The sequence below is a fragment of the Protopterus annectens genome, chromosome 3.part1 (assembly GCF_019279795.1).
Source record: "Protopterus annectens isolate FY-2018-M chromosome 3.part1, PAN1.0, whole genome shotgun sequence".
Lineage (NCBI taxonomy): Eukaryota > Metazoa > Chordata > Ceratodontiformes > Protopteridae > Protopterus > Protopterus annectens.
This window is the reverse complement of record NC_056732.1, coordinates 719,246,727-719,259,166: the sequence shown is the minus strand read 5'-3', so window position 1 is coordinate 719,259,166 and position 12,440 is coordinate 719,246,727. Positions and strand designations below refer to the sequence as shown.

The 12,440-nt window shown below is 38.1% G+C and overlaps 1 protein-coding gene across 5 annotated transcripts in view; it reads left to right on the top strand.

Annotated features, from left to right (window-relative positions):
• The window catches only part of CARMIL1 (capping protein regulator and myosin 1 linker 1), a 4,434,936-nt gene that overhangs the window by 2,956,692 nt on the left and 1,465,804 nt on the right, over nucleotides 1-12,440 (top strand). For 3 of the 5 annotated variants that reach the window (XM_044067077.1, XM_044067073.1, XM_044067075.1), the window contains exon 18: nucleotides 816-827. The exons of the other annotated variants lie outside the window; for them this stretch is intronic. In XM_044067077.1, the coding sequence (XP_043923012.1) occupies nucleotides 816-827 (12 nt within the window). The remainder of the gene's footprint in view (nucleotides 1-815; nucleotides 828-12,440) is intronic. 5 annotated transcript variants of the gene reach the window in all.

The window sequence follows — 12,440 nt, the reverse complement described above, 5'->3', positions numbered from 1 at the left end:
GGTATTTTTATTGTAAATATGAAGTGCATTTTTATCAGTGCATGTAGGAAACTGTGAATGTGAATTTTTAGTGTAAGTGCTCTACATAACTTTTAAATACATGTATTGAACTATGAAAGCGTTCATCTTGGCATGGCAAGTGAGTGTGGTACGTAGCCATATTATGAAATTATCATCATATATAGATGGACTGGGTAAAGTAAGACAAGTGATTCAATCATAGACCATAATCTTGAGTTGCAATGTGCATACCTCTCAACTGTCTAGATTTATGCTGAATGTCCAGATTTTTGCCTCATATTTTTGGTTTGTTCCTCATAAAGTTTGTGGTCTTCTGGCAAATCTCTGAGGATTGAAGTCACTAAATAGAAACACGCATTTCAGTTTCAGACTTCACATCCTTCATAAAATATATGCTAACACAAAACCATTTATTTTAGCAAATTCCTAAGTTTATAAGAGCAATAGTTAAAATCTGTCCCTATTCTTGGGCCTTTGTCACCCAATTATTTTAGGCTTGGTCCAGATTTCTTGTGCTCAGAAGTTGAGAGGTATGGCAATGTGCACTTTCTTGTATTTCTGTTTTGCATGCATGATAGAGTAGAACTGACTGCATTTTACATAGGCCACCTCTGTGCCCTGAAGTATTAGAGTAAATGTGTTCCATAAAACAATTAGGTGTAACAATTCCCTTATTGAATTAACCTAAAGCATAAGTGAAATGGTTTTATGTTAAGATATCAAACACAGTTCACCTTGGTATGTATAATGTTTTTTCTTATCTTTTTTGTCTTTTTTCCTTCTGCTTGCCATAGATTGGTCATTGTGTAAGTAACACTCATATGTGTGACATTACGACATTTACATCTGAAATGTTTTTGATTTTGCATTCAAAAATGCTTGTTCTTCAAGCTTTTTCTTTCAGTGATGTCTTAGGAAACTTCAACCTGTATTCAGTTCAAGAGCATTTTGATGGTCATGTGTCTAAAGAGTATATAGAATTGTTGCTAACTTCAGAAACTGCAGCACTATAGATAATTATGAGTTTAGTATTTTGACATCTCTCTTTATAGCTAACAGTGTTGCAGACTTCATAGTGGGCTTTCTGCTGGTATGGTGGCCTTGTACTAAAGTAATTGTTTTTGTTGCAGTAACACTAAGTAAAAATGAGAGTAGTGCCCAGGCAGTTTGAGTTCAAAGCATTAGAATATAAAATGCATTTTGTTGTCCCTTATTAGTCTTTAGTCCCTTGTTACTCTAAAGAAAATGGAAGCATCACTCTGCAAGTACATAACACAGTGAGATAAATCATCACAGCAATTCCAGAAGACAGGTTGACCTATTCATTGAGGATGCAGTTTAGTTGAACCTTTTCCTCACCCTTGTTTGCATAAGAAGCAGAAAGCTGATAGCAGTGCCCTACTAAAATGTTAAAATGTTAAATGTTAAAATTCAGTTTACATGGTGAATGCTGTGGAGCTTCCCTCTGTCTGCGCCGTGTATGTTAAATGAATCCATTCAGCTAAGCTGGCGACATGAGCAGGTGTGCTGCAGCTACTGACTGTAACATTTTAACATTCACATTCAAGCGACTCTCACAGCCAGTAGCTGATCAGCAGTAATCTACCATTTTGGGACGAAGACCAAATGATCCTAAGCCCTGAACAATGTGTAGCAGTTAACAGTAACAGCTTGGCAGTTTAGCATGAAAAATTAAGGCTGTAAGCTGTTAATGATCTGTCCTTGTAGTCTGGAGTTTGAGTCCATCAGTCTGTTTTCCTGTTTGTTTTGTTTTGATTACCAGGTAAGTGGACTGGTGGACACCCTTTTCAGACACAACTCGAGCACAAGTTAACATACATGAAATTAAGACATAAAGTTTTCAACAGGGAATTGTATACAGAAAACAAAACAAATTGATTAGAAGTATGTTTAATATTTATAGTTGTATACATGCGTGCAGTAGACACTGGTAGTTACAGGCATTATGCATCTCTGTTATACAACTTGTTTTGACATTTTTTACACTATATGCAATGGTACGTAGTAGCTGTAATACACTTGTACAGTTGATATAGTGTAGCTAGAATGCAGAAGCAATCCATTTAGTAGGTAGCTTGAGACATTAGTGACAATATGTTTGACTAGAGCAGTGGTGGCTATCCATTTTCTCTGTAGCAAGAGTATTTGGATTCCTTCAAAAACTGCTTCTTAAGTTTAGATTTGAGCTGTTCTCACTTCAGAATCTGTGATTCTGAGCAAGTTATTTAACCAGACAGTACTACTGTCAGTCATTTGGGAAATTGGGCTAAGCTCCTCAGTAGTTTCCCAGAATGCATGCAGTGTAACTACTGATGAATCTGTAATGTTAGTTGTAACCCAACATCCCATTTGTCGCTGTGAAGTATATGACATTCTCTTATATGTCTTGCTGCCTGATTTTTATTTATTGTTAGCTAATAAAACTCATTCTTCACTTTGCCTGCTGTTGCATGCTGCCTTGATAATGCCATAGTCTTGCTTTCACTTTAGCCAGGCTGGCCTTAGAGCCTCACAAAACACAGTGAAGCATGTCATCCTGATAAACTGTGCCACCCACATATCCTTATATGCTGTGGGAAATAAGGGCCTTGTAACTTTCATTTGTTTTGAATATCCACAAATCCATCTTTATGAATGTTTTCCTTTATGAAACTTACTGCAGAAGGAGCCAACAAATTAATAACTCCACTGAGGGTCTGGTAATGGTAAAAACAATTTTAATGAAATATTGAGCACTTTCGTCCCACTAGGGAGACTTCATCAGAATAAAGTACATTTGTAATTCATTAAATTTGTTTTTACCATTACCGGACCCTCAGTGGCATTATTAATTCTTTGGTTCTAGTGTAGTTGTAATGCTGAACCAGTTTTTATAGTTTGGAAACGTACTGCAGTGTGTTATGGGGTGGTACCATGTAATTATTGCCTGCTTTTGCTTTCATAATTGTCACTTAATGGCCCAACTGAATGACAAGCATTTGCCACATAATCTCCTACCATGTTTCGGTCTTGCACAGAATGTGTCATGCCATTGATTTATTGTTTGTACTCCTGGTACTTAAGGGCATTTATGATCATTGTCCACATCATAGGTTCATAGGTTCATACTAGGCTATCGGCCCGAGGGCATTTACAAATTCTGTGGAAGTGCTACGATGCTGATAAACTATCTCATGCATATGTGATAAGTTTTTATACTTTTTCTGTTGAATCACAGTAAAATTTTTCTATAGCATTCTTTATTTCCAGAACTAACTTCTGTGTGAATGTTTTATTCTGCTGCACGTTTCTTTTTGAAATAGTTTTCTATGATCTTTGTGCCCCTTGTAGTTGACAGCTAATAGGCCCCTTCCATCCATTCACAGTTCTATTCTGCATGACATCTCAACCACTGGTAGAAGAGCAGAGTATGGAACATGAGCTCATGTAGGAAACAGTGACAGGTGGGTGCTTTGAGCTGTGCCTTCATGCTGATGCCTACAACAGTATGACGTCCACAGACTCTCACAGTGTGTGCTTTGATGGTGCTCACATGCTTCTGTGCATGAACCGAAATGTGATTAGTGTGCTGATTGCAGTTTGTGCATGAACCGAAATGTGATTAGTGTGCTGGGTGCAGTCTGTGCATGAACTGAAATGTGATTAGTGTGCTGGGTGCAGTCTGTGCATGGACCGAAATGTGATTAGTGTGCTGTGTGCTGTCTGTGCATGAAACAAAATGTGATTAGTGTGCTGTGTGCAGTATGTGCATGAACTGAAATGTGATTAGTGTGCTGGGTGCAGTCTGTGCATGAACTGAAATGTGATTAGTGTGCTGGGTGCAGTATGTGCATGAACTGAAATGTGATTAGTGTGCTGTGTACAGTCTGTTCATGAACTGAAATGTGATTGGTGTGCTGAGTGCAGTCTGTGCATGAACTGAAATGTGATTAGTGTGCTGTTTGCAGTCTGTGTATGAACTGAAATGTGATTAGTGTGCTGGGTGCGGTTTAGGGAGTACTGCCATCCTTGCTCATCATGACTCATGCTGAGGCACCTATCTTCATTAGGTGGTAAATCGTGCATCAGGTCAGACTGCCCTCTTTCCCTTTCCTAGGATGGTTGGGTCAGCTTCAGCCACTTAGTCCTAATCCTTCCTCATTGTCCTCTCCAGTGCTCAGGTAGTCAATTGATCCTTTGTGATCTGGGTGATATGTGGGAATCCATCCTGGAGTGCCACAGAACTGACTGCCTGCATTTTGTAATCAGCAGTATTGTAGAGTGAAGCATTTTGTGAGCTTGCTTATCTGACAGCTACTTCCACCTCCTTGTTGTTACTCAGTGTAAAATCCCTTGATTGTCAGATTAAGAGGCAGTTGCTTTGATTTTTTTTAAATGTGTACCCTCTTTACCAATGCTTCTGTGACCGAGAAAACTTTAAGGTAATATTCTTTGAGAAATAATGTTGGACTTAGGAAACCAGATGTGGTCTGGAGTTATTATAATTTTTCCTCTGTAAGGCATCTGAGAATATTTTCATTTATAGGTTTCAGAAACTCCTACTACTTTACCATATTATTCAAAAACATCCAAACTTGCAGGTTTCTTTCTTATCACTGGTAGCTTACCATACTTAGCACAAGTACAGCTGTATGACCTATATATGTATAAATTGCATATAATTATACATACTTGCTGTTAAGTTTAGTACCTGTGCAGAAATTGTGCATTTCCATTTATCTAGTGTATATTGCTTTTGAAATGCATAATTGCATGATACTTGTTTAACAAAAAAAAAGACATTCTTTAATATGGCTACTGCAAAGGAAGCAGATAATGACAAAACTATACTTTTTTAGAATGTTTTAATTTATTACAAACTGTTAAGTAGAGTTTTTCTGTAATTGGACCATGCCAGCATGGCTAACCTGGTTACCAGGAAAATAGTTACATAATGTGGCATAGAGAATGGGCAAATTGTACATCAGCACCCTGAGTGTAATGTTCAAGTAATGCCATCTAAAAAATGATTCCACCGCTTCATGGCAGCATATCGAGCTACAGTGGAGCACAGACTGAAAAAAAACCTAACTGCTACCATTATTTTATGCTCACTAAGCAGTGCTTTTGCTGTTTAGTTAGTGTAAAATAATAAAGAAACCAAAAATTTAAAAAAAAAGTGCGTAAGTGTTTATGTCTGTGTGTGACAGTGCATGCATGTATGCGAATGAGAGATTGATCAAGCTGTTCTCTTGCTGTCGCTAAGCAGCGTTTTTGCTATTTAGGAAGTGTAAAATAAATGAAACCAAAAAAAGTTTGTTTCTGTGTGTGTGAGTGAATATATGCATGACAGTGTGTGTGTGTGTGTGTGTGTGTGTGTGTGTGTGTAAGAGTGCGAGTGATCCCTGTGTAACTAACAGCATCAGTTAAGAGGTTTGCAAACCTCTTGACCATGCTTCTCGGCACAAAAAATCTGGACAGAGCCACAAATAACGAGTGACAAATGACCAAACATAAGGACAGATTTTAAATATTGCTCTTATAAACTTAGAAAGTTGCTAGAACAACAGGATTTCTAATAGCATGTATTATCTGAAGGATTATTAAGTCTGAAACTCAATTATTTAATGACTTCAGTCCCCAGTGATGTGCCAGAACACTACACATTTTATCAGGATGGGACCAAACATACAAGCCAAAAATCTGGACAGTTGAAAAGTATGCTCTTGTTGACTATTAGCTCAAAATATCTGGATAACCCTAAAATAAACGGGGGACAAAGGCTCAAAATAGGAACATATTTTACTTGATAATTAGGGTTTGTGTTAGCATACATTTTCTGAAACAGAGTTGTATGTGAGAGACTGAGAGGACAGTAAAGACAGTTGCATAACTCTGGACCTTTCAGGTGAAGAAATTGGGATAAAACCTAAAATAAAGAGGAAACAAAGGCTCAAAAATAGGAACAGATTTTAATTACTGCTCTTATAAAATTACAGACTTGCTTAATTGAAAGGATTTGTGTTAGTATGAATTTTCTGATTCACTACTGTAACTTCAATCTCCAATGACTAGCAACAAACCAAATAATTTAGGAATAAGGGGCCCACAAATAAAGTAAATGCCTGGATCATTTTTAAGTGTTATATTTTGGATGTAAAATGCTTCTTCCAACACCATTAACATATACTACAGCAAGTTTGAAACATTAGGCAGAGGAACTATTTTACATCAAAAATATGTAAAAAAAAAAATAATAATAATATGTATTTAAAAAAATAAGTAAAACACAACAGTTTTACAGAGAGCCTATTCCCTAAGTGCAAAAAATGCCTTCCAGGGTGTGTGTTGTGTAATTAACACCCTTCTAGGGGTGTACAGCCCTTACTCATAATACCTGTGGGCGGACATTAATTGCACATTAACAGACACCCTTCTTCTTCTTCTTTCGGCTTTTCCTGGTTAGGGATCGCCACAGCGGATCACCTGTCTGCTCATGATTGGCAGTGGAGTTTTACAGTGTCAAGTTGCCAGTCCGGCACCCAACCTTCCACAGAAGGCACACCCATACACACACACTCACACCTAGGGCCAATTTAGAGTGTCCAGTCCACCTACAGTATGTCTTTGGGATGTGGGAGGAAACCGATGCGACCACAGGGAGGACATGCAGACTCCACACAGAAGACACCCCAGCCGAGGATCGAAACGGAGAACCTCTTGCTGTGAGGCGGCAACGCTAACCGCTGCACCACCGTGGCCGCCCCCTGTTGGGCATTATTGCTCGCTGAATTCACCCTGTGTGCTTTGTTGCTGATATGCTTGAAAATTACCTATCCGTAGGCATTTTTCTTTATGGAGGTATAAATGCTGTCATAACTGGTATAGTTCTCTTACTTACTTTCTTTCATCCCTGTGTTGCATCATTGTATTGCTTCTAGGCTTTAGTATTTTGTCTCATAGCAGTATAAATAGTTTTTCTTCCCTCTAACCAGCCATTCAAGCAGCACTGACCTTACACATAGGCAAACTAGGCAGCTGCCTGGGGCATTGTGCATGTAAGACACTCTTTCTATATTTATTTTTTTAAGAACAATGAAACTGTTTCTTTGCTCTAAAAAGTAAATAAGTCAGTAAAGTCCCTGTTGAAACAACACTCTAGCAGTATCGGGTGCTGCTCTTCACCAAGTCACCTCACATTAGAGATGAACGTGCAAAGTCACAGAGCAGAGACCTCACAGCATTCAAATGTTGGTGGAAAGTCACACTTCATTAAGTTTGCAGGTATTGGTAATCTTTAGTGCCTTACTTTACTGACTTGATGACTGTTGCTCTGCTTTTGTCAGATGCACAGGAAACAAATTGGTTGTATTTTGTATCAAGAGGCTATGGAATTTAGTTAATATGTTAAAGCTGCTGCTTTAAAATGGATTACTGTGCACAGTGGATATATTTATTTCAGAATCTATGAGTAAGAGAGATGGCAAGAAACATAATTTTAAATCTTTTTGTAGTGCAGGTGTGTCACTAAAGCTGCCAGAGAGGCAGGGTGCTTCTTCCAGAAAGCCATGAGGTCGGAACCTTATGTGGAGTTCCTAGAAAGAGTGGATTAACACACCAGTAGAAAGGATAACTGCTGACTGCTAAAAGTGGAAGGGGTTCATGCCTTCATCTAAATGGTGTTAAAACTGATTAAGTTAAACATTTTAGACTAGAAAAGTACATGGAAGAACATCCCCACTAATTTATAGTGTGTGCAGTTTAGTTGCAGGTTCAGAGGACCTTATCAGTAATTAGCAAATTGTAACGTGTTGCAGAAATATTGTTTAGCGAAAATTTAAAATGTATAATTCTATACTTTTAACTGTATTAGGAGAGCAATTGTCTAACTTGGTCTACGACAGGAGGAGTTGAGATATATGGTGTGAGTCTGTTTTTGTAGATTTGTTAATATATCGCATTTCCTGTTTTGCTGTTGGTACATTATTATTCTGCTGTACGAATAGGAAGGGACTAATTCTGTTGGGGCAGTAGCACCCTCTACACAAAGTATTGGAGTTTGAAGGATTCACTTCAGTGGGGGCAGCCTCAGCTGTTCCTTTGTCGGTGTGTGATCCAGCCCCAAAGCAGAGCTTGCCTCTGTAGTGGTTCATTGATTAGTGCCACTAAGTCATGATAATCCATTTGGTCCTATTTATTGGAAATAAATACATTTATTTCTTTTGTCCATGGTGCCAACACTGCAAATACTGAAAAACATTTCAAGCTTGACAAGAGTGGCACTATATATGATGGAGCAGTTGTTCAATCGAATTTGTAGGATAATCAAAAAGGTTTTTCAGTGTGAATGGAGTGCATGATGTTAAACTGAAAGAGAAATGTAAATGATTTTAATCTGCTTAAGCTGATATTGTTAATCCTTTCACTGTGTAACATTCAGTTTGTAAGTGACCCCATGATGTATTAAGCACTCTGATATATAAATACCTACATGATGAACATTTGAGATAAGATAATAGGAATGGCATGATTGAAGTCAAGAAGCTGTGGTGAGTGTGAGAAGTGTTAAAATATTGTTTTTATTACAGTGCTAGCAGTGATCAGCCAGAGATGTTTGGCAATATTTCTGGATTTGGTGGAGCAAGTTGAAATACTTTAATATGTGGCAAGTTGTTTGTTTGGAGGTGAGTTAATATTATATTGCCACCAGACATCATGGCTGTAACTGCTGGGTGAAGGTTGGGGTTGGCTGGATGAAAGAAACTGCTTGTGTTTTCTCATTCACTGGCTTTGCAGGACTAGTGTGCATTTGTGAGAAGTAAGATAAAGTACTTAACTGGACACCTGATATGTATAGACAGAGCAGGTGTATTTGCTAAGGCTATTTTTGGAGAGAAATGACTAGCTGCCCATTGCTGTTTGCTTATTATTTTTTTTCAGATGAATGTGAGGTATGTGAAGAAATGTGTAATGTGTGACAATTGTTTTTTTGAAACAAAGGTAAAATACATTACTGAGTCAACTATATGTTGGGCTAGAGACTTTGTGGTCATTATTTCTTTAATTTTTCTCTCAAACTTTTAGACACTTGCACGGTGTGTCACTATAGGTAGGGGATATATGTATCCTCACAAGCATTTATCTTCTCATTTTGTAGTGAACTGGTATTTGGTTAACTGAGCATTAAAACTTGCATACAATTTACTTCTTGATGAAAGACTGAATTTCTTTGCCATACACATGATTTTTGTTCAGGCATTCTTTCAATCAAAAACCTAGAAAAGAGCTATGCATCTATAGCCCCATGGTTCTAGGTGGGTAGCAGACCCCAGACATCCAGCTTAATTTACTGTAGTTCTTTCCTAAGTCATGGTTTTTATTCAGGACATCATTGGATGAAAAGGTTGTTTAAAAACTCTAAAGTGCATCTCAGAGCATCTGGAAACCTCATAGCCTCTGAGGGCCTAGCATTCCCCAGATCCCTTGCTTAGTACAAATATTTCTGTTGGAGTTAATTTATCTTTTACCACTCATGTGAAAAATGTAGGTACAAGCAACATTACTCCACTTTTCCACTATCTAGAAAAAACAAAAGCTGTTCAGCTGACATGTACTTGGTCATTACAATGAATTTCTTGCTGTGCAATAAATTGCTGAAGACCTCAACTTCCTAAAGAACCCTGACCCATTATCTTATTTGTTGTAACAAACGTCACTACAGTCTTGGTCTGTTAGGATATGCTAAAAAGCTGCAAGATAAAAAAAAAATTAAATAAAAGGCTGCGGAAAAAAACCCCCAAAGTAAATGAGTAAGACTAAATGCCCTTTGATCACAGTTTTTGTTCACGCAATCATTGGATGAAAAAAGTTGTCTTTCAAAAAAGTAATCTTGATGGATGTTGTGAGTAGGCCAGGATAGGGTGGGCAGTGGGGGGTGGCACCGTGGGTGTCAATTTATCTAAGGCTGGCCCTGCCCTTAAGTATTTTTGTACTTATTGGAATCCTATCTTTTATGAATGGTACAAAATCTATGCATCAGATAAGATTATTTGTTGAATTGAAATGCTTCTACAAACAGGCAGCTGCCTGTAACTGTGCATTTTTGTCATTATATGCTTCTAGCACTATAATCACATGTAAGACTGTGTTGATCTTTTTTCAAATGTGTAACATACTACTATGCAGTTCATAAGCATGCAGTTATCTCTGCAGTTCCTCCTTCACATATCATGTCTTTCATATCCTTATCTATACTGAATGAGCAAGTAGTATGCAAAAAAGCTGTTGTAATATATGTCTTAAGTGGGTTACTTGTAGTACTGCACTTATGAGGTGAAACTGTTCCATAATAATTGTACTTTTTTTTTTTTAAAGTAATCAGCTTTCCCATTTTGGAACTTGAGATCTGATTATTAAAAACAAAACACAGCCAGATAACGCTGTTAGGCTATTTAAAGCAGTCAAATCTTATAGGTCCTTTTGCCATTTCAGGACCAGACAAACAATGTTTCAATGGGGGCTGCTAGCTGAAGGTATCAAGTATCCTTTCCCCACTGGTTTAGGCTATAATGGGTGTCTGGTGCCTGATGCAGCCCAAACCAAAACTAAAATAATGCAAAATTACTTCTTCATGAGACTGTGAGCATTTTTTTCAATAAAATCTGCTATCACTACTGCTTTCCAGCTTGGACAGTTAAGTATTTGTTTGTGTGTGTGTGTGTGTGTGTGTGTGTGTGTGTGTGTGCGCGCGCATGCATTTATGCAGATGCAGGTGCAGTGTTTCTGACAGCAGCAAGCTGAAATGCATTACCACAGCCAATGTTAATGTAGTCCTTCTCTTGATCACAGTAAGATGTCTGATGTGTAGTGAGTAAAGTGGCTGCAATTGCTGGGCACATTTGTGGATATGGGTGTTAGCTTGTGCAGAGGAGTTTGTAGTGGGTTTCACTGTACGTGTCTGACAGTGATGAGCTGAAACCCATTACTGTAGCTATTATTTTACTATTCAGTCATTTGATTACACTTAGACATCTGAGGTGTACACAGTCATCAATATGGATTTAACTGGTGGGTAGATGTGTATGTGTACAAGCAGGAGAGTTGCAGGAGGTTGCACAGTATGTGCTGTCAGCAGTGTGCTGGCGTACTTTAGTGTGGCCGTAATTTTTTTTTATTTCTTTATTCATTTGATCATAGACATCTGAGTTGTATGTGGTTAGTAAAAGGCTGCAATTGGTGAGAATGTAGGCAGTCTGTGGGCGAAACTGATTGACCTTGCTGTCGTTTGATCACAGTTAAAACAGTAGATCAGGCTTGGCTGAACAGCTGTGTGTTTGAGTAAAATAAACTGAAATACATTGCTGTTGTTATTACTTGTTTATTAGATCACAGTCTGGCATCTGAGGTGTGTATGTAGTCAAGTAAAGTGGCTAGAGTGAGTAGGTATTGAGACATTTTGTGGTTGAAAGTGACTAACCCCAGATGTAATATCACAGGTCAGCAGAGCTTCTTAGAGTTCACATTGCTGTAAAGTCATCAACTGCCGCTACTGAAATGAAAGTCTACCCTGCCAACTTGATTATTAATTTTTAACATCAAAATCAGATGATTGCTGTCAGACGCATACATTTCAGCTCTCTGTTTAGACTCATGCAGAATACGCACACACATAGTAACGTTTATTCCTGCAGGGTAAAATTGTTCACTGATTGACCACATGATACAGTAGGCAGGTTATCGGTATGAATTTATATGGTTCCATCTTGCATATCAACTCTGTAAAGGATACTGTTTTATTCTTGGTAAGATAGAAAGGTCTTGGGTCATTAAGGCTTGTATGTAACACATTTATCTGCATTCTTTTTCAAGTCTATTCTTTGTCTAGCTAATGTCAGACTTTCTTTCTTATATTCCTCCCATTTTCTTGTGTATGACTTTTGTGGATCTACTTTAAATTATTTCTTTAAACAGTTGACTGGAATCTTTTTTTCTCATGAATCATAAGGCATTGCCCCTTTGTCCTCCTCATTAATGACCCTACTTTGCCAGTCCTCAGCAGTTTGAATATGGTTCTGCAACTCCCAATTGAATTCTTCTTACAGTATGGGAAAGGGATGTTGATTGCCACAGGCTAAACATAGATGCTTAAATCATCATTGTTGTCGAGTGTATGTACCCCGATTGAAGCCATTGCTTGTAAACTATGTCTTGTTCCACTGCCTTGATCTGTATTCTGTCTTCTTGCCTAGATCCATTCAGACTGTATTCTTAACTCCTTCCCCGTAAGTGTGTAGTCTAACCTGAAAGCCACTGTCTTTGGATTGCAATGCTACCTGCTGAATACTGGGGGAGATGCCCACCATATGTATGAATGTAAGAGCCTTCCAGATGAGGGCCGTCATATAGGGTGTGTTTTGTAT